This window comes from Gymnodraco acuticeps, unplaced genomic scaffold (genome assembly GCF_902827175.1).
Source record: "Gymnodraco acuticeps unplaced genomic scaffold, fGymAcu1.1, whole genome shotgun sequence".
Lineage (NCBI taxonomy): Eukaryota > Metazoa > Chordata > Actinopteri > Perciformes > Bathydraconidae > Gymnodraco > Gymnodraco acuticeps.
In genome coordinates this window covers 85,948-107,896 of record NW_022990517.1, presented here as the reverse complement: position 1 = coordinate 107,896, position 21,949 = coordinate 85,948, and the positions used below count along the sequence as shown (strand labels likewise).

Here is a 21,949-nt window from a genome sequence, read left to right as displayed (position 1 = left end):
ACTGACCAGTATTTTCTTTATTTGGCCTTTTGTAGTTTTTATTTTATTTTTGTCTTTTTCCCAGGAATAGTTCCAATAGTTCTTGGGATTTTTGCGTTCACACCCAAAAAGATCTGGAAACTACAACTTAGTTTGCGCAAACCTTTTCACCCCCAGATAGTTTCCTGCTAGAGAGCAGGGACCTTTCCTGGGGAGAAAAGGTTCGTGGGTGTGTCGGCCACACAAACAATTTCTGATTGGCTGGGTGATTTGCAAACACGGCCCTGTAAAACTCAGAAAAGTTTGTGAAGCCACCATTTATTGCTAGCATTAGCATTATTAGCATTAGACCTCAGCGCACCAAACGAAGAGGAGACTAACTTATGGCAACACAAAGAAAACATGGGACGTGGTGGAGATGTGATCGAGGAGGTGTCGGCACTTCTGGCGATTTACTCGGAAGACGCTAACCAGCAGCTTCTACTGAAGCCAGTCCCCAACTCCGGGACGTCGGGAGGCAGTATAACGCCGTGAAGTTGTTTGCGCCTGCCAGTAACCCAAAGCAGAAGAAGGAAGAAGTGACGTCAGCAGCTTCATTTGGGTAATCCTCCCTCAGGGACTTATTCCGGTGTGAACGCAATCTACTCTTTAGCTCCAGGAACTAAAGAGTTCGGGGGGGAACTAAGTACCGGGAACTAAGTACCACAAAGTACTTGGTGTGAAAGCTCCCTCTTGTGTCTCTTTTTCAGTATGGGTTAGGGTTTCTTCAAAACACTGAGATTTAAATTGCTGTGATGGAGATGGAGATGGACAATTGGAGCTTGGGAAATACATAGGTACTTGGATCTCAAGGTATTTGAGGCCAAAAGAGAGCTTGACTGGGTCCATTACATCAGTGGTTCTCAACTGGTCCGGCCTCGGGACCCACTTTTTCATTTGTCAATAAATCGCGACCCAAAATTTGACCCACTCAAATCTATTCAACAACAAATTGTGCTGTAATATATACGCTTTTCAGCATACAATATGAATGTAACTGAAGTATAGTGCATATATCCCTTATATCCCTTCACAGAACTAAATAATGCTTTGCAAAAGGTTTAATGAGATGATGGAATCAAAGCTGAACTGTATAACATGAAAAGGCACACATGCTGAAAACCCCACCCCAGCAGGGGGGTCTGGGGGGATTCTCCCCCAGGAGAATTTTAAAAATACTAACATATAAACTACGTATTCTGGTACACTCTGAGAAGAAAATAAATAAATCTATTACTAACCGACATATTAATAATATTTGATGCCATTGTTTGTTTTTCACTTTGTTCTGACAGCTGAACTTGCTGCTCCACACAGAGAGAAGAGCAAAGAGGAGATAGTCTGTGTGACTTACTTTAAATTGTGGGTAAGGGTAGATAGCTCCCATTGTTCTGTGACCTGTAATCAACAAACGGGGGGTCATATTCATTATGTGTTCTTTTTTATTTGAAGTTATTCTCCGTGGGGACTTTCCTGCAACAATCTTGATTCTGATTGGCCAGAAGACTCGAAAAAAACATCAGCAAAGATGTTTTATGAGAAGATCATAACTACGTGACAGTAGTTTTCAAAACTGTTTATGGTCTCCGGTACTTCCAGTCCAACGCCTAATGTATGCACAGCGTTAGAAAATCGGGGTCTTCAAAATAAAAGTTTGACTTTTTTCCAAAAGAAAAAGAAGATATATATTTTTCTCAACTTTTTTTTTTTTTTCACTCACACATCTGCGACCCACTCGAAACGGGTCCGCGACCCACTTTTTGGTCGCGACCCACCAGTTGAGAACCACTGCATTACATTAATTCAAATTAAGTTGACTTGTCGCAGTTTAGAATGTGATATGGAAATCGATGTCAACCATTTGTGAAATGAACAGAAACTCCTAACACAGGTTTTATGCATTAGCTGAGTAAAAAGTAAGCACATATTTTAAAATATTTGTGTAATTGTCAGCCACAACAGCAAGTATAATTTCAAAGCAACCAGATTTTGAAATTTTCAAATGAGGCCACTCCACCCAGCCATATCAATACTCATGCAGTATTGGAGTTGCAGCAATCTTTGACTCAAGTTTACTTATCAATACTAAACCAAAATTAAATTATACCTCCTTTGAAAGCCTAGTTTTTAGTCTTACGCATCCGACCTGGAAAACTTTGCAGCCAATCTTATTTGTTACAGTGTACCGTGCACCAGGTCCTTATTCAGAATTCTTATCAGAATTCTCTGAGTTTTTATCAACTTTGGTACTTAAAACAGATAAAGTAATTATCGTAGGTGACTTTAATATTCATGTTGACGATGATAAAAATAGCCTTACTGTTGCATTTAACTCTATATTAGATTCTGTTGGGTTTCTGTCAGAGTGTAAATAAACCAACTCACTGCTATAATCACACTCTCGACCTTGTTCTGACTTATGGTATTGAAATTGAGCAACTATTAGTCGAACCGCATAATCCTGCTTTATCCGACCATTTCCTTAGTAACTTTTGAAGTACTATTACGAGACTAACAAAGCATTAGTCAAAAGCTCCTGCAGCAGAAACCTATCTGTTAGTGCTATAGCCAAATTTAAGGAAGAGATTCCACCAATACTTAACTCGATAGCATGTCTTCATGTAAGGGTAGGAAACTTATACAAAATGTACACCCACCCCAAATTGATCATGTTGTTGATAGTGCTACAGATGCGCTGCGAATAAAATTAGACTCTGTTGCTCCTTTGAAAAAGAAGAAAATAAAACAACATAGACTAGCTCCATGGCATAATGCCGAAACCCGCAAAATAAAGCAAAAGTCGAGACAACTTGAAAGGATATATGGCGTTCCACTAAACTTGAAGAATCTCGTTTTAATTTGGCATATTACTCTCAATGAATATAGAAAGCACTGCGTAAAGCGGAGAGCAGCCTACTACTCTTCATTAATAGATGAGAATAAGAATAATGCAAGATTTCTTTTCAGCACTGACAGACTGACAGAGAGCCACCAGCTCGATTGAGCCTTCTATTCCCATAGCACTCAGTACTAATGATTTTATGTGCTTTTTAACGATAAATTGTTACTCTTAGAAACAAAATTAATGACCTCTTGCCTTTGACCAGTATAGTGTTATCAACAGCTCCCGGAAACGTAAGTTCTAATATTACACTAGATAGTAAACTAGAATGCTTTTCAGCCATTAACCTTGAACAATTAAATTCAATGATTCTCTCTTCTAAACCATCAACGTGCATGTTAGACCCAATTCCAACTCAGCTGTTGAAGGAAGTTTTTCCATTAATTAACACTTTTTTATTAAATATTATGAATATGTCTTTATTATCAGGCTATGTTCCACAATCATTCAAAGTAGCAGTGATAAAACCGCTTCTTAAAAAGCACAACCTCGATCCAGAGGTTTTAGCCAACTATAGACCTATTTATAATCTTCCGTTCCTCTCAAAAATTATTGAGAAAGCTGTCGCAAAACAGCTGTGTGATTACTTAAAAAACAATGATTTATTTGAAGATTTTCAGTCTGGCTTTAGAACACATCATAGCACAGAGACAGCTCTGGTTAAAGTCACAAATGACATTCTAATAGCCTCAGACAAGGGACTTGTCTCTATTCTTGTTTTGCTCGATCTCAGTGCTGCCTTTGATACTATCTACCATGATATCCTATTGCAAAGACTAGAGCACTTAGTTGGCATACAGGGAACTGCTTTAGGCTGGTTTAGGTCCAATCTATCTGAACGCTCTCAGTTTGTACGTGTTAACGATGAATCTTCCACGCAAACCAAAGTTAGCCATGGAGTGCCACAGGGTTCAGTGCTCGGACCTATTTTGTTCACATTATATATGCTTCCGTTAGGCAATATTATAAGGAATCATTCTGTAAACGTTCATTGTTATGCGGATGATACTCAACTATATTTATCAATCAAGCCTGATGAAATTAATCATCTAAATAAAATTCAAGACTGCCTTAAGGACTGCACGGATGACCTTACATTTTTTTATGTTAAACATGACCAAAACTGAAGTTATTGTACTTGGCCCGAAGAATCTACGAAACAATTATCTAAAGATATACTAACTAGAGATGGCATTAATTTGGCCTCCAGTGAGACTGTAAAGAATCTTGGTGTTATATTTGATCAGGATTTATCCTTTAACGCCCACATAAAATCAATTTCAAGGACCGCCTACTTCCATCTACGTAACATTGCAAAAATCAGGCATATCTTGCCTCAAAACGATGCCAGAAGAAACTAGTCCATGCATTTGTTACTTCAAGGCTGGATTATTGTAACTCCTTATTATCAGGGTGTACCAAGAAGTCAGTCAAGTCGCTTCAGCTGATTCAAAATGCTGCAGCTCGTGTACTAACCAGAGTTAGGAAAAGGGACCACATTACTCCTGTTCTGGCTGCCTTACACTGGCTCCCTATAGAACACAGGATAGAATTTAAAATTCTTCTTCTCGTCTACAAAGCCCTTAATGGGCAGGCGCCATCTTACCTTAAAGAACTCATTATACCCTACTGTCCTATTAGGGCATTGCGTTCCAAGAATGCAGGGTTGTTGGTTGTTCCTAGAGTCTCTAAAAGTACAATGGGAGCCAGAGCCTTTTCGTATCAAGCTCCACATTTGTGGAATCAGCTTCCAGTTTGTGTTCGGGCGGCAGACACCCTATCCGTTTTTAAGAGTGCGCTTAAGACCTTCCTTGTTGATAAAGCTTATAGTTAGGGCTGATTAGATTCAGCCCCTAGTTTTGCTGATATAGGCTTAGTTTGTCGGGGGACATCTTACTTCTTCCTTCTCTCTGTCTATAACTGTGTACTATCATGTTCCGATTAACCCAGCTTCCCCAAATGTATTTCTTGTTGGTGTCTATATACGCCGGGATCCGGAGACATGGATGATCCTGCGGTCCTGTGTCCTGGATTGCGAGCCCTGGATCTTGAGTCGTGGCTGTGGTCCTGGATCATAGGTCCTGGATGGATATCCTCGTGGATTCATCTTCCTATTATACACACATGCATTTCCAAACATTTGGACTACCTATGTTGCAAATGTATTATCTTTTCAATTTACACACGGCATCTATTGCATGTCTGTCCGTCCTGGGAGAGGGATCCCTCCTCTGTTGCTCTCCCTGAGGTTTCTCCCATTTTTCCCTTTAAACTGTGGGTTTTCTCCGGAAGTTTTTCCTTGTACGATGTGAGGGTCTAAGGACAGAGGGTGTCGTATTGTCATACTGATATTCTGTACACACTGTGAAGACCACTGAGACAAATGTAACATTTGTGATATTGGGCTAAATAAACATTGATTGATTGATTGATTGATTGATTGATTGATTGATTGATTGATTGATTGAAAGCAACCAGTAATATTTATAAGTATGAACAATTAATTTACTCTGTCTTTATTTGAAGGAGGGTGACATGTATATTTTTCTTTACTATCATGCAAGCTAACGTCACTTTCAGCTTTTTTAAATAAGCAGTTTCATAATGGCAAATAATAGGAATGTTCTGTGACGATTCCCTCTGCTCGTATCCTTGACCAAGATAATCCCAATAAAATGAACACTTTCCACAACTTTTGGCAAAACAACGAAAATGTGGTTCCAAGCAAGCTGTGCCTTTTTTTAGGTGGCATCAGTAGGATAAATATGTTGCAATCTTAGTGTTGTGATGTACAATTATTGAAAATAATAATCTTAATATTGACATAATGGCAACATACTGGAACTCAAAATGTAGTTTCTCTGGAATGCAAGTTTAAATTGTGGCTTTGCTCCAAGCCTGCTTTAAAGAACATGATTACAAAAACAACATGGAGATGTTAACAAGCCATTTTATCTCCACTTCTGGTCGCCAAGATGGAGACCAATCAGAAAGAGGCAGAATGGCCAATCAGAAACAGTAGCCTTGGAAATAGCCAATTAGGCCTGTTTGTCTGTGAGGACAAAGCAAGTGATATTGCAGAGTGATTGCACCAGCGCCTGGCTACACAAACATGCTCAAATGACACCTCGCTTGTTGCCTTTCAACTCTAATTTTCCAGGAGTGTAAGATCTTGATTGCATCGGTGGCAGCAAGAGAGGACGTCTCATTATTACACCAAAACAATCACCACCTCAGAGGCCAAAAACAGAGATTTTGTTTTCATTAAGGAGTTATTAGGTCTCGGGCTCTCAAGTCAAGGCCAGCACACATGCACAACCACACACATGCATGACTCTACTCTGGCAATTTTATTTAAAAGATTTGTACCTTTCCAGTCCACTTAATGAAGCTGTAAATGTAAAGACATGAGAGCCTTTACAGTGCTCCTCTGAGAGCTGCTACAATGATCCTGGGACTGAGCTGGTTAATTAACTGATTATTTGCTTGGCTGGAAGCCATGGAGAAATTAGGTGAATGCGAAGAGAGACAGGAAGGAGAGGAAAAAATAGGTCATGGGGGGCGAGGACAGAAGAGAATGGAAAGCAAAAGAGCCCATAGATCAGGATCATTGCGGCAGACAAAGGTAAGGCATAGAAGAGAGAAAATAAAGAGGACAGGTAAAAATAACATTAAAAGCATGGTAGGGTAATAAAGGAGAAGAAATTGGGAGTGAAAAGGAGGAAATTATGTCAAGAAGAGTAGGCAAAGATCTGGCATCAACACGTTTCAGTTATCTGTAGTATTGCTGCATTATGACTTCCATCCACTGGTGGCAGCACGTACACTGCAGAGGATCAGCAGCAGAGCCATTTTTACATCCACATGGACATGGTAGATTGTAGGAAATCCTCCTCATGATTAAACTTTTCCTATTTGTAGAGTTGCCAAGAAGACATTTTTATTGTAACTTTATTCCTCAAATTAAGTGGATTACACAGTATCTGAAATGCTCATGGTCTGTAAAATGACCTTGAGAATTTGTGGGGTTAGGGTCAGACATTAGAACAACCATCATGTGATCCAAGAAAGCAGCTGGAAAATTCCAACTGAAAGATGCCTTTTTTTTTTTCTTCTAAACTCAAACACTTACATCTCATATTTCCTTCCATAGAAGGAAGCAAAGAAGGAGGATCTACTTTAGGTTTCTAACCATTATTTATCAAAACGTATTAACCAAAACATTTGTCTAAACACATCCTTTGCCACGGAGCACTGACGTTTTTGCTACTGTTTGAGTGTAGACTATGTACACTCGCTGTTTTGCAACATTTTCTATATTGCGTGTGAACACCATCCATCTTCTCCCGCTTATCCGTGGTCGAGTCACGGGTTAGCAGTTCCAGCAGAGAGCCCCAAACTTTCCTTTCCCTGGCCACATCAACCAGCTCTGACTGGGGGATCCCAAGGCGCTCCCAGGCCAGCGAAGCGATATAATCCCTCCACCTGGTCCTAGGTCTACCCCTCGGTCTCCTCCTCCCATCTGGACGTGCCTGGAACACGTCCCTATAGGGAGCAGTGGCGAGCCGTGACTTTTATACCTAGGCCCTCTGACCCCCCCCTTCCCTCGAAAAAAAAGAAAATATATTACGTCTCAACGTAGACTTCAGCGGAATATCAAAACAGTGGTCCGGGGTGCAAAACGCATCAATGACAGCGACCCTCTACCACACAAAACAACATCATTTATATAAACAAAGCAATTACAAATGAATTAAGTCGGCACGGCGGCCCGCATTGAAAATGACTTGACCTTTGATGATCAAATCACTGAAACACAAAGTCCATCCTCCTGTCCTTTTGGATGAAGCACTTGCGGGTCATTCAGCTGATCCTTTGCTACTCCAGTTTATCATTGTAACTACTCGGTTAATAATTTCGCAACGATGTCATCACTATCACTGAAGTGAGCCATCATGAACGAACTTATGCTAATCATAAATCTATCGATCATAAATCTATCGTTTGGATTTATGATTAAAAAATAATAAAAGTAGGATAGACATGTGGATATTATCCGGCTGAACACAACGTGCATTTATCTAACAGGTTCGTTTTCCACAGACCTTATTTCGAGCTATTTTCCAAAATCCTATGGAGAAATCCCGTTGCTTTCTGTCGAGGGAATCCGAGCGCAGCTTACTTCCGGGTTTTAGGACGCGTCACTGCACCACTTGCATAGACCATTATACATCCTACATAATTATTATACATCCATGCATAGACCTCACAGCGGGCGGAACCTGTCATAAAGTCCGCGAAAATAAAGCCCGCCCATTTAGAGGGAAGATATGATTGGTCAATTGTACTGTCATTTGACATTACTCTCTCGTTGAGTTACTATAGCGGGCCCTCTGTGAATGTAGAGAGGGGACCAACAAGCTCTCCCGTCTTCACATAACTCGCAGAGACTGCATTTAACCCTTCACATTCCAACAGAAACTGAACAGGCAGATTCGAAGGATTTATTTCTTTGGAAACATTATTTTAAATACAATTAAATCAAGTTATTTTGGTAAAATGAATGAAAAATGTAACAACAAAAAAATATAAAAAATAATATTTTACATTTTTTTTTTTTTTTAATGTTTTCAAATATTATTTTTTAAAATATCTTAGGCCCTCACAGAGGGCCTAGAGGGCCCTGACGGCTCGCCACTGCTAGGGAGGCGCCCAGGTGGCATCCTAACTAGGTGCCCGAACCACCTCAACTGGCTCCTTTCGACGCGAAGGAGGAGCGGTTCAACTCCGAGTCCCTCCCGGATGACTGAACTTCTCACCTTATCCCTAAGGGAGTAGCCAGCCACCCTGCGGAGAAAACCCATCTCGGCCGCTTGAATCCGCGATCTCGTTCTTTCGGTCATGACCCATCCTTCATAACCATAGGTGAGGGTAGGAACGAAAATGGCCCGGTAGACAGAGAGCTTTGCCTTCTGGCTCAGCTCCCTTTTCGTCACAACGGTGCGGTAAAGCGACTGCAGTACCGCTCCCACTGCTCCGATTCTCCGGCGTGCAAACACATTGAGCTTTTTGACTTTGTGAACCAAAGAAATTAAAGACCATCCCATCAAACAGACCCGTGAAGAGAGTTCAACCAGGTCAGCTTTTATACAAAATGTTACAGTAATTACTGCTGCTGTAAAGTGACATATGCTCTTTTAAATAGGATATGTTCAGTTATCTCTTAAAAGAGATAAAGTGTGCACATGTAAAGAACAGAGAGGGATGAACTTTCTTTGAATAATTTTTTTAAACCTTCACAATATGGCTGTGTATATGCTGTCTGCAAATTAAACTCCAGGCAGCTTTATTGTATATTGGAGACTTTCCAAGGAGTATGTGTAAAGTATTTTGTGTCTGATACTATCTTTAAAAAAAGGAAATACAATCGAATACACAGAAACACATGCTCAAGAAAGCAAAGAAACACAGGTTTATGTTTGTATCATATTCTTAGTTTATTGAACGCAGTAGCTGAGGTCTCCATTGTAACTGTTTAAGAGGTCATAGGTCAGTCACCAGTAAGTTAGATCTTCTTGCTGGTTCTCTTAAAAACTACAGCGCCAGATATGGAGGTCTAGAGAGAGACAGAGGAAGAGGAAAATTAATAAAACAAGGAGTAAGTTATTGCATTGTCTTGTCATTTTTCAATGGATATGATCAAAAGCGACAAAGCTACACACATGTTTTCATCTGAGAGCTAGATATAACTACCCAACAGTGTATACTATAGAGTAGTAGAGCAACATACACATTAAAGCCGCAGTAATCAATTCCAAAACATCTTATATAATAGTAAACCACTGTCAGAGAACATTTTACTGCACAATGAGTACTTTACCTCAAGTATGGCTTTGAAAATAGGACTGTAGGGGAGTTTTTTAACTGTGTGTTGTTAGTACTTTTACTTGAGTAGAGAATCTAAATACTTCTTCTTCCATCACTGAATGACAGAATTAACTTTTTGGCAAAACTCTTGACAGTTTTCCACATTAGCAAACACCTATAGAACTGCAGCGTTAATGACTCTAATGATCCCTGCGGGGTGCGGGAGTATAATAACGGCTGTCACTCATCAGCACTCAAAGCCTCAGCAAGTGTGTTTACCTCGATGAGCTTGCACCCGGCGATCTCAGAGGTGTGGTGGTAGTTGGGGAAGTTCACGCTCAGCTTGCCTCCATCCATGTGGACTGTAGCCTGAAAACACACAAGTTATAATCAGTCAGGGAACCAGGATACATCCATGCACCCCACCCTTTCTTCTTGCTTTATAAACAATATCATGCTTCCATTTTAACAACAACTGGAGCTAAAGAAGGATTGAGAAACTCCAGAGCTCCAGAGTCTTTGCCTCCTACCTTGAATTTCTTTCCTCCGATGGTCTCCATGTCGGCCTCCTTGTCGACGCTGAATGTGTTGGTGACCTTGGCGTTGGCGGGGTACAGCTGGGTCCAGGAGAAGGTGTTGCCGTCCTGGGTGATCTCTGTGACCATCTTGTAGTCACGGCCCTTTGCAATCACGTCATCTGGGATACCTGGAATGGAAAAATAAGAGAAGTGTGAGCCCAAGGCAGTCCACAAACACACAGTGAAGTATAATGCATGAGTTGTTTGGCTGAGAAAAGTGTTCTCACTAAGAAGCTTGCAGAAAGCGTCATATCCCTCCTGGCTCTCAGTTTCCCATTTTCCAGCGAAGGCCATTTTGGTGGTGTTGGTGTGAGGAGGCGTGAGAGATGCTGAGGTAAGCTGAGGGAAAAGCAAGGTACTGAGACCAAGACTGCTCCCTGGTTATATACCGTACGCCTCTCGCCACCTCCCTCATCTTCATGTGATGACACCAGAGTGTAATTACAACTGAATGTGATGACTACAACGGAGGGCAATAACCTGTGCAAACGGCCGTTTATGGAGTTCTCCAGCACTGAGCAGAATGCTGACGGCTCAGCAGGTCAACGAACTCTTCACCAATGACCCTGCGGTCGCGCCCTACCCTTTTACTGCCCTAGACTCGTCAAAAATCAAATAAAAATTATTGTTTCAAAGTATAATCCCTTTATTTGAAGTAGTTTATTGTCTTGGATTGTGAATGGTCTGCAAAGAGATCACCATTTACTTGTTCAAGGTCTTTCTTTACAAGCTTGCATTAACAAAAACTCTAGAATATGATGAGACGTGATAAGAGTAATTCCCGTGTTTTATAACTTATAACATTGTATAAGGAGTGACAGATAATTGTTAAGTTGGTATACAAAATAGTTTTGTCCTTTTTACTTGATTATTTGCATTTTGAAATTGGCACATATAAAGTCAACTTCAACCAGGTTATGCATTATTATGGCAATTTGTCCTGTCTGGTAGAGTGACCTGGTGACACAATCAAGTTTCTCTACCTTAATTGTTTGTCTGTGTTGTGTAAACATTGTATGTATTCCTAAATACAACTGTGTGATCATTTATATTTAAAATGGTCAACAAATGCCATGAAAAGACCAAATCCAAATGTTACACTGTCTGTCCCCATTTTGTCTGACGCGTTCAGCACTATTCCCATGTCTTCCTACCAAAGACACGTCCTTATATATATACTTCATTTTGAAGAATACATTTCCAAAACAGCTGTGCATTGTAGTTATAATCCACTGTTACCCAAACGGTAATATTAGGGCATGCATTGAGGACTGTTTGCAGTGGATATGTTTTCTATAGTAAGTATTTAAGGCATAAAGAAACTGACTGGAATAAACTGCAGAACCAAATGATTGTGCATTTTTGTGCAAAATATACTGAAGCTGCCTGCTAAGCGTTCAGTGAGCTCTGTACTAGGGTTTAATATGAGATATATATGATTACTTAGTGGACAAGAACCTGATGTTCCTTTTTTCCGATATGTTTTGGTCTATTAGATGTGAGGTGTGTGTGAATGAATTAGAAAAGAGTATAATAACTATTATAATTGAATGTCTATATAGATGTACTACAGAATATAATTTGCTTTATATAGTAGTTATAATTTGCATGTATGTTCTTTTAATCCAGTTGTATAAATAAACATTTGGAGCATTCAAACCAAATAAAAATGTTTGTTTTAGAAATACTTCTAATACTCTCAATGATTTCTAAGATATGTTTCAATATTACTGAATTAATTCAGTACCACAAAATATATGCATCAGTTATACTCTGAACAGATCATTAAAGGTTTTCAAGGGGGAATGTTTGCAGTAAATTGAATAAAACAGCATACTTTAGACAAAAAACAACAATTCACAAATTCTCTCTTTTAAGGGAAACAGCGCGTGGTGGTTTGGGGAAATGACTGCAGCGAGTGAAATCGAAGTTAAGTGCAGCATCATAAAGCTTTTACCTCTTTACACTTTGTCAGAACTGAAAGGCCGAGGTGCTTCAGTCATGTAGTCACTTCATCTTAATGGACAATTTTCTGCCTCTAGTGTGTCCAAGAAATATTATCCTGTAATTCTGTTTGCAGTGTTTCGAAACCACCAACCGTCAACATGGCCTTGAAGCTCCTTATAGATACATAAAACATCATATTGGCCAATATCCCATAAAAGACTCACGCTGTCAAACTCTCTTTTTACTGTCTCTTTATCAAACAAACTCACACCAGGGGTCAGGGGGCTGAAGTTTACAAATGCTGTACCTCATCAAATTTAACATGCTATCCCGCCACTTTTTTACAGCTAGGGGAATTGTGTTCTGTAACATGACGTGATATTGGGTTCAGGTTGACATTAACACTCTTGCATTTGACCTTCCAGAATATACTTCATGATGAAGCATTATTCACATACATTCAAGCACAGAAAATGCTGTGCACATTTCCACAGATATGGTTCTATTTAAAGGAGTGTTTTAAATGTTCCTTTCTCTGTTGTAAATTAATAGCTGAAACAACTTTCATATTGATGAAAATCAGTTATCTACAGTAAAGTATGACGTAGGAATGTTACTAAGTACCGTATAATATTGGACTACTTGAATTTGACTTTTTTAATAATATCATACATATCATTTTAGCCATAATGTGCTGTATTTTGATGTTAATACAATTTGGATATTGGGCTTTTGCATGTCTTATTTAGCCTTCACATTTTACAATGTGGTGTTCTTTTAATGAAATAGATCAGAAGTAGTTTATTGAAAAACCTCCTTCACCTGATGTGAGAGGGTCTGCTAGTAAAGTTTCAATACTACCAGAGGGGGGGAAAGTACTCAGATCTTGTACTTGAGTAAAAGTAGAAGTACCAGAGTGCAGAAATACTCTGTTACAAGTAAAAGTCCTGCATTGCAAATGTTACTCAAGTAAAAGTGCAAAAGTATTGGAATACAAAAATACCAAAAGTAAAAGTCCTCATTATGCAGATTGGTTATTTGTATTGATTTTAATTATTGATCATTAAAGTGTTATCCAAGCTGGTAAAGGTGCAACTAGTTTTAATGACCAAATACTGCAGGGTAGATTGTGAATGTAAGTGTAACTAAAGTCTTATTTAAGAATTGATTATATTTCACATCATTAATCCAAATCTTTAGAGTAACTAAAGGTAGTAAATAAATGCAGTGGAGTAAAAGTACACAATTTAACTCTGAATTGTAGTGGAGTAGAAGTACAAAGTAGCACAAAATTGCACTCAAGTACAGCACTTGAGTAAATCTACTTAGTTACTTTCGCCACTGAATACTACCAATACCAAGTCCATCTCCATAGGCCCCCATGTTAAAAGGCCCAATTTAACACTAAACATGTTTACAGCTTGGTACAAAATACGGTTTCGGTCTCTTAAGGTAATCCCATGTTCCTGACAACTGTACGAGGGGTACCTTTGTATACAGTACAATGTACCTGATTCATTTATATTAGGGCTTAAAGTTAATCATAATTCAAACATGGCCGCTTTGAGTGACAGGTGGTAGCCATCCAAGGTCACTAGCAGCTAATTGTCTGCTCTGCTGCATCACCTGGGCCTGTCTCAGCGTCACTGACTCTCCACCTCTTCGCCCATTTTTCAGAGTTTTAAAAAGACCCTGAATCAGGAACAGATAAAAAAGAAATAAGAACCTTAACATTTCCTCCATGTTTCTTTCTGCTAACTCTGCTTTCCCGGGTGTTCCAGACTTCGATTGTAACAACAACCAATGATAGAAAGTCCTGCTCATCTACTGGCAATTGAAACGAAGCATATCGCCTATTTTAGAGTTCACTGAATAGAGTACAAACCTTTCCTTTACTACATTTAAGCTAATTCTGGCCCATGTGGAAATTGCAACTTGTTGGTGAGTCATCTCAATGGTTTACAGAGCATTCTCCATACGTCAAATGTAATGGTGCAGTTGTTGAGGTACTTTTGCCACCATAATTAGATTGTTTGCACAATGTCTTGAAGTGGAAAAACACCAGATTTTTTATCTCAAGGTAAAACCAAATCCATTCAGAGCAGAGAATAGTTAGCAAAGTGCAGTTGTTAAGAGTTAATTGCCCATGTTGTAAAATTGTAGTTATACTTTAATAGTAGGCTGTATTTGAAACTTTCGATTAAACATTTACTTTTTTTCTGATCTCTTAGTTCCTCAGGTGTGTATCCTACTGGCCAATGAGTAACCAGGATAACTTGCTAATATACCCAGCCACATCTCGGTGAAGTCATGCTTTACTCCTGCCTGTTGTCTTGTTTTATAGGCATCTTTCCATACATGTGAACAAGGAGAGAAATAAAGGCTGAGCTGATGATGAGTACAGAAATGGAAAAAATAGAATATGAACAAATGAACAAGGAGTTAATGAAAAACAAAAGAGGGAGGGGGGGAGGAAGAAAAGATTCTAAATAAAGATACATATAGATAGATTCCTTTTATCTAGAGCTATAAAGAGGGGATTTGCGATGCAGGAATTAAAGGAGGGGAAGCCTTGATATGCAAATGAAGCTGCTGCTAATCAAAGCAATAAGATTAGCCTTCCAAATTGAGATGAAGAAAGGCTCCATTATCTGGGCCGAGTGTCATGTTTAATAACGCGGAACGGCATGGTAATTCACCAGTGATGCAACTGCAGCCCATGTGGGTGTGCATGTGTGTGTGTTAAAGAGATGTGTCTGTGTGAAAGAAAAAGTGAAGGAGAACTAAATTGCATATGAGAATTAAACATGTGAAAGACAAATTGTGACCTTGTCTGTGTTAGCACGTAAAATGTCACCCAGCGTGAGTGTGTGATCGCGCTTGTGTGTAGTTAAAGAGAGGGAAAGATAGCGTACAGAAAAGTGGTTCCCATGGGAAAGAAGGGTGTGGGTGTGTGTGTGTGTGTGTGTGTGTGGTGTGTGTGTGTGTGTGTGTGTGTGTATGTGTGTGTGTGTGTGTGTGTGCGTGTGTGTGTGTGTGTGTGTGTGTGTGTGTGTGTGTGTGTGTGTGTGTGTGTGTGTGTGTGTGTGTGTGTGTGTGTGTGTGTGTGTGTGTGTGTGTGTGTGTGTGTGTGTGTTTCTGCTTAGCTTTGATGCTTAACTTTTTTGCTATGCTGGAAGGATGAACACATTGGTAATGGTAGGCTACATTACGTTTGTAGGCAAACAGACAGGAACTCCTGTATGCTCACTCAGATATTACAGATTAGCCGGGTTAGATTAGGTACATTACAATTCCTCAGATGGTCCTTGTTTAACTTGCTAGTTTTTGCTACTTGTTAAATCTAGTGTCCAGGTAGGGTTTGTAAAAAGATGGTTTAAAAGAGGCTAGGTTTGCAGTTGAATTTAAACTTCTCTTAACGTATTATGCACAGAGGACTCATAGCAAAGTTAGCAACTAGCATTTTCTTTCGTGGGAACAATTTGCATGTTGATATATATATTTTTTCAACTTTTGTTTTTGTCACAGGCACTCAGAAAGTAAATATTAGACCCGATAGAGTAATTCTATGATTTTGATTTTTTTCTATTTTTTCTGACCTTCAACCAAAAATGTTTTGCGTAGTTCAAACCTAAGTAAAACTTTATTACTCCTTTCAATCTAGACAAATTAATCTCCTTCAAGATCCACTCCTTTTTTTTCCACATAAATTATTTTATTTGCATGCAAGTATTTTCCATTTTCATATATTTGTCCCAGCCCCTGTGTGTGAAGCCTTTGCAGCAATAAAAGAAGAGTGGTTATTGGATTTATTCATCTGTCAGAGGAGAAAATATGACTGGATGAATGCAGTGTTCCTCTGGGTCTGCTAAGGTGATATAATGTCAATGGTGCCTTTCAAGCATGTGCTGCTCTTTAAGCAACACACATGTAAGTACTCCTAATGCAGAAAGACCCCTTTGAGAGTGATGCAAGCATTATACAATATATATATATATATATATTTTTAACATAATAAATTATTTCTGTGTGATTGCGTATTTGTCCGTGTATACCATAAAAGAAAATGAACACATTAATTGTGTTATTGGATTATTATGAAAGATGCTTACATTGAAAGCATCGTTCTAATATTATAGCTGGTCAGGTTGTGCTATACTTTATATACTGCTGCATGGTTTTTAAAATATAACAAGATAAAGCACAGCTGAGCAAACGACAGAGAAGCTATCGTTTATGGTAATTTTACCAGTCGATCATAACTAATTTGACGATGGCTGTTGACATGTTCGAAAAATGCTGCACAGAGCACCTTTAACTTTGAAGAGCCTGACAGGGAGAGCTGCCTCAGTAACTTGGGCAATGAGCCAATCTAACCATTAAACAGCGAGACAGAAATAGGCCACGGTAGCCGCCAACAGTAAGCATTCTGTTGTTGTTATCTTTGCTGTTTCTCAATCCATCCTGACAGCCTTACCACCCTTTGGGGAAGGAAACGGCAGTCACTGGTGATTAAAAAGCCGCCACCACCCCCACTTCATCCAGGGAGCCAAATTATGCCTGCATTAATATTTCATATTACACAGGACTTGCAGAGAAACCACATGTGTACTCAGCCCTTTGTCTTCATGTCAAATGAAATGTGCTTGGCAATCATCAGAGGGTGAAGAGTGGGTGAGAGGAGGGGTAACTGGCAGGAGGGGAGGAGGAGAAAGGAAGGGGTGGGGGGAGATGAGAGGGAAGGAAAGAATGGCAAGGGACGATAACAGGAAGTTGAGGAAAAAAGGAACGGTGGTACCAGGTGGGACTAGTAAAGGGATCTGGAAAAGAGAATATATGAGTGAGTGGATGGGACAATAGGAGGCTGGAGAGTCAGGAGATATCAAATCTGAAGCGGAGAGTAAAGTGATTAGAGATCAGCAGAGTAGATTAAAGGTAAGTAGAGCAAAGAAGAAAATAAAGGGGGAGAGGAGAATAAAGTGGGAGTCGGGAAATACCTTTGTGCTCTACTTTAAACAATTTAAAGAGGTGAAGGCATACAGAGGACAGAGATGTTTGTTGTATTTTAGTTAGCTAGCTGTTAATGATCAGCTTATCTACATAATATATTATCAAGAGACATTGCAATAATACTGCCAGATGCTAGATGTAGAGTAAGAGAGCTGAAAGAAGAATAACAACCACAACATTGAACTGAAAGAATAAACAAACATCCTGTGAGATAACCCATCAACTCAGAAGCTAACAAGAAAAGCAGGTGCCCAGGTCTCTCTTTAGCTCCAATGCTAAATTCAACCATTTTGAATCTTATCATTACTGTTATAATTCCCCAGAAAGGGGAAACTACTATACTTCCTTCGGTTGTGAAAACATTGCAGTTTTAAACTCATAAAGGCCATTTAAATGACTGATAAAATTCACAGCGGCCAGTTAATTCCAATGTCTCCTGCATATGTGAACACAGAAAATACAATGTGTTTTTGTGACAATTTAAAAATGTTAAAGGACATTTTTGATGTTGCTGAGGTAGCTGTTTTTAAGCTTGGTGCAACACAAGTTGAACATATTGTATCTTTTAAAATGTTATCAATGAAAATGGGTATCTTTAATGCTGCGTTCACACCGGACGCGATGTGATGTTTGGGGGCGGCGCGATTACATGTAAAGTCAATGCAGAGACGCGGACAGACGCGAATTCGCTCCGACGGCGAGCATGAAGCGGTGGACGTGGCACGAATCACGCGATTGAGGCGATTGAACTGTGCCGCGTCAAACGCGAGAGTTCAATTTTTTCAACTCGAGCGTCAAATTCACGTGACGCGTTCTCGCGGAAGCCAATCAGCGGTGAGGATCTCAGCCTGCCGTCACTGACGTTCAACCAGAAAACATCAGCTGTTAGCACACAGAGATCACAGCTCCTCATATCTGTTCAGAAACTGTCCATCCATCCATCTTCTCCCGCTTATCCGTGGTCGGGTCACTGCCACCCTTCTGGCAGCGCACCCGACCCCATCGCTGTTTCCCATAGGTGGTGGGCCCGCGGGACGGAGAAGCGGAGGTGTTGCCCACGTTGCTTTTTCAGGCTGTGCCCGGCCGGGCTCCGTGGCAAGCCCGGCCACCAGACGCTCGCTGACGAGTCCTCCTTCTGGGCCTGGCTCCAGAAGGGGACCCCGGGCTTCCTCCGGGCCGGGTATCCTCACTTCTTTGTTGTTCTTTCATGAGGTCTTTTGAACCAATCTTAGTCTGGCCCCTTGCCTGAGACCAATTTGCCATGGGAGACCCTACCAGGAACACAAGGTTCCAGACAACACAGCCCCCAGGTTCATCAGGGCACACAAACCTCTCTACCACGGTAAGGTGCTGGTTCTTCAGAGAGGTTCAGAAACTGTACAAAAGTTAAACAAGTACAAACCACAGACTGCCTGTGTCATGGCGAATACAGTCGCTGGTTTATTTATGTCTGTAGGCCGTTGTTATGAGTGTGGAGTGAGCATATACAACGTTAGCTTAGCCTGGTCGACCCAATCTCCATTCAGAAAACAGGCATTTTAAAAGGTTTTTCGCCTGCCGTCTTGTCTGCAGACTTGTCAAGCATTAATTCATGGTTTTTACTAACCGGTATCAGTATGTTGTTACGCCGGCATCATTTAGAAACGTGTATTACAATTTAATCACGGTAAAATATGTTCATGTTGTAGTTGTAGCTCCCGAGCCAGCGCGTCTTGTTTGAATGATGCGAGTAAACACAGCTGGCAGCCGCGGTGGAATTCGAGCGATTAGAGCGAAGCGATTCGAGCTAAGCGAATATTCGCATCGCGTCCGGTGTGAACCATAGACTGTATATATAAAGGTGTGAACGCACAAGAAGCGAATATTCGCATCGCGTCCGGTGTGAACCATAGACTGTATATATAAAGGTGTGAACGCACAATTAGATAGGAGCTATTGGAGCGAATATTCGCATCGCGTCCGGTGTGAACGCAGCATAAGAGTCAACATGTGAAATGCTTTGATACACTGGTGTTAAAAGTGCTACAACATCACAGAATCTTTTTCTTTTCTAGCCTGGCTGTCACAAGTTCGACACGTTTATAGTTGTTTTTGGTTTTGCATACCATAACTCTCCTATAATTTCAGAGCCTTCTCACCTGGTCTCCTCAGCCCATCCCCTCACCTGCTACAGTATACTCATTCCCAACAGTATTAATACCACCTCACTCTCACTTGTCCTCTGCCAGATTGTCTGTTTTGCCAAGTGCTCCAGCGTTTCCTTTCAGATTTGCCTGTTACTAGTGATGGCGAGATGAAGCCTTATGAAGCTTTGAAGCTTTCCAGCTAATTGGTTCGCAAAAGGGTTCATCTCAGGGGGCTTCATTTGAACACAAACCCCCCTGCTGGCCAAAGAGTGTAAAACAGGCAGATTTGACATCTCAACAGTGTGCTCTATCTCAGGGGTTCACAACCTTTTTCCCCGAGAGCCCCCCCAAATTACTCCTGTTGTAAATTGGAAGTTGCGCCCCCCCACACACACACAAGGGGGGGGGGGGCAACAGCGGTAATTAAAGTTTAAAAGTCTCAAAAATGCTACAACTACTGTCACAAACTGGATGAATGTGACGTATTTAGTTAAAGGAGGATGTAAGCGTAATTAAGGAGCACTATTGGAGTGACTTTGATGGTTATTGGACTCAGGATTAATTCATTTGGATGCCCGCTGTATGAAGAAATTAAAGGACGGCGCAAGTGGAAACAATTCGCAAAGGGATTAAACTGTTTAAAACACATGCTCAAAGTAAGCCGGATGTTGCCGATGTGTTGATGTGGATTCAAAAGTCGTAAATAATCTACAAAATGGAGGAGACCGATCTGACCGGAGCAACTGTGACAAATAATCCAACTGAAACCGGCATGGACAATGACTATGTTTTAAAAATGCGCTTATATATCTCTCACAGGCTCCACCCTCTACTGGACTCTATGGGTACTACCTTATCCTGCGAGCATTCTCCCACTGAGACTTCTATAGCGGTATGCGCCGGCCTGTGCCTTTACCTTGGACTTCTAATAGAACTGCTCGGGTCTTGATAGATTGAGTGGGGAAGTTCATGCGATCTTTCTAATCTAGAGGGTTATCAAGAATAACTTTTATCCAATGACCTTTTCCCTCTCTGTCTGTGTCTGTGTATTCTCTTGTTCCGATTAACCCAGCCAAATTTTTCTTGTTTTGTATCTATATCTACGCCGGGATCCGGAGTCGAGGCTGATCCTTTTGCTGTAGTCCTGTGTCTTGGATCTTCTATTCCGAGTTCTGGATTAAGTCGTGGACGTTCGGGTCGTGGCTGAACCTGTCTCTGCGGTCCTGCCTTGGGTCTCGCCATGCTGCTTCCCTGATGACTTCCACAGGATTGTAGCTGACATCCTTGTGGTTTCATCTTCTTATTACAGACACATGCATTCCCTAACATTCGGTCTATATGCTGTAAAATGTATTATCTCTTCGATTTACACACGGCATCTATTGCACGTCTGTCCGTCCTGGGAGAGGGATTCCTCCTCTGTTGCTCTCCCTGAGGTTTCTCCCATTTGTTCCCCTTAAACTGTGGGTTTTTCTCTGGAAGTTTTTCCTACGATGTGAGGGTCTAAGGATAGAGGGTGTCGTTTTTTCTCATACTGATATTCTGAACAATCTGTGCTGTTGTATTTGCTGTAAAGTGTCTCTACTGTAGGCTAATTTTATTATATGTACAGCACTTTGGCTCGACCATAAATCGTTTATAAATGTGCTATATAAATAAAACTTGATTTGATTTGATTTGATTCTATAGACGCGCATCTCACCGTATAAAAGGAGGCCTCGCCTCCTGACTATCATCCTACACCTCTCTTCAGCAGCGGAAGTGATTCCACGGAGCTTTGAGACGAAAGAGAAAAAGAGAGCAATGGAGTCAACTCTTGACCACAGGACCTGCCCGAAATGCCCGAACCTGATCGCGGGGGCTGATCCTTGTTATTTACACAGGCGGAGCCCGCCCCAAGGCCGGCTACGTCTATAGAAGTCTCAGTGGGAAAATGCTCGCAGGATAAGGTAGTACCCATAGAGTCCAGTAGAGGGCTCCGCCTGTGTTAATATAACAAGGGTTACAATACGTAACCCAGCGTTTGGACACCTTACGCGCAGAAGAAACATTTCTATTATATTATATTATTATTATTTATTATAGAAAAATGTATGCATTTCTGTCTTTTTATGCCTTTATTAGCTACTAACTTGAATTTTTATTAAAATTAATTAATCAATTATTGACATGAAAAAATGTCATCTGTGGAAGCCGTAGCACTGTAAAAAGCACGACCAATCATCTGAGCCGGCCCGGCTAAAATAACTGGATGGCTGCCTGTCAGCCTTCCATCTGTGCACAAACTTATCTCGTGCCCTCATTGGTCATGTGCGCGTTTCTGTGTGTTGGAGGAGGGGCTCTGTAAGGAAGTCTGAAGGAAGAGGCAGATTGTTTTCCAGTTGTGTACTTTCAAATTCTAGCGCACTCGAGCTGGTTTCTCCAAAATTACATACCCCACCTTTAACCATGTTGTATTCTGAGAAAGGCTAAATCATATCAAAGACTACATTATTAACTAC

At 40.6% G+C, this 21,949-nt stretch overlaps 1 protein-coding gene across 1 annotated transcript; it reads right to left on the bottom strand.

The window, feature by feature from the left end:
- Positions 1-9,392: 9,392 nt before the first annotated feature.
- fabp6 (fatty acid binding protein 6, ileal (gastrotropin)) lies at positions 9,393-13,203 on the bottom strand. The gene is made up of 4 exons (XM_034227176.1): positions 10,593-13,203; positions 10,318-10,493; positions 10,067-10,156; positions 9,393-9,536 (listed from the first exon to the last, which is right to left on the bottom strand). The coding sequence occupies exons 1-4, from the start codon at positions 10,657-10,659 to the stop codon at positions 9,486-9,488; spliced, it is 384 nt and encodes a 127-aa protein (XP_034083067.1). The 5' UTR covers positions 10,660-13,203; the 3' UTR covers positions 9,393-9,485.
- Between the last annotated feature and the right edge of the window lie 8,746 nt (positions 13,204-21,949).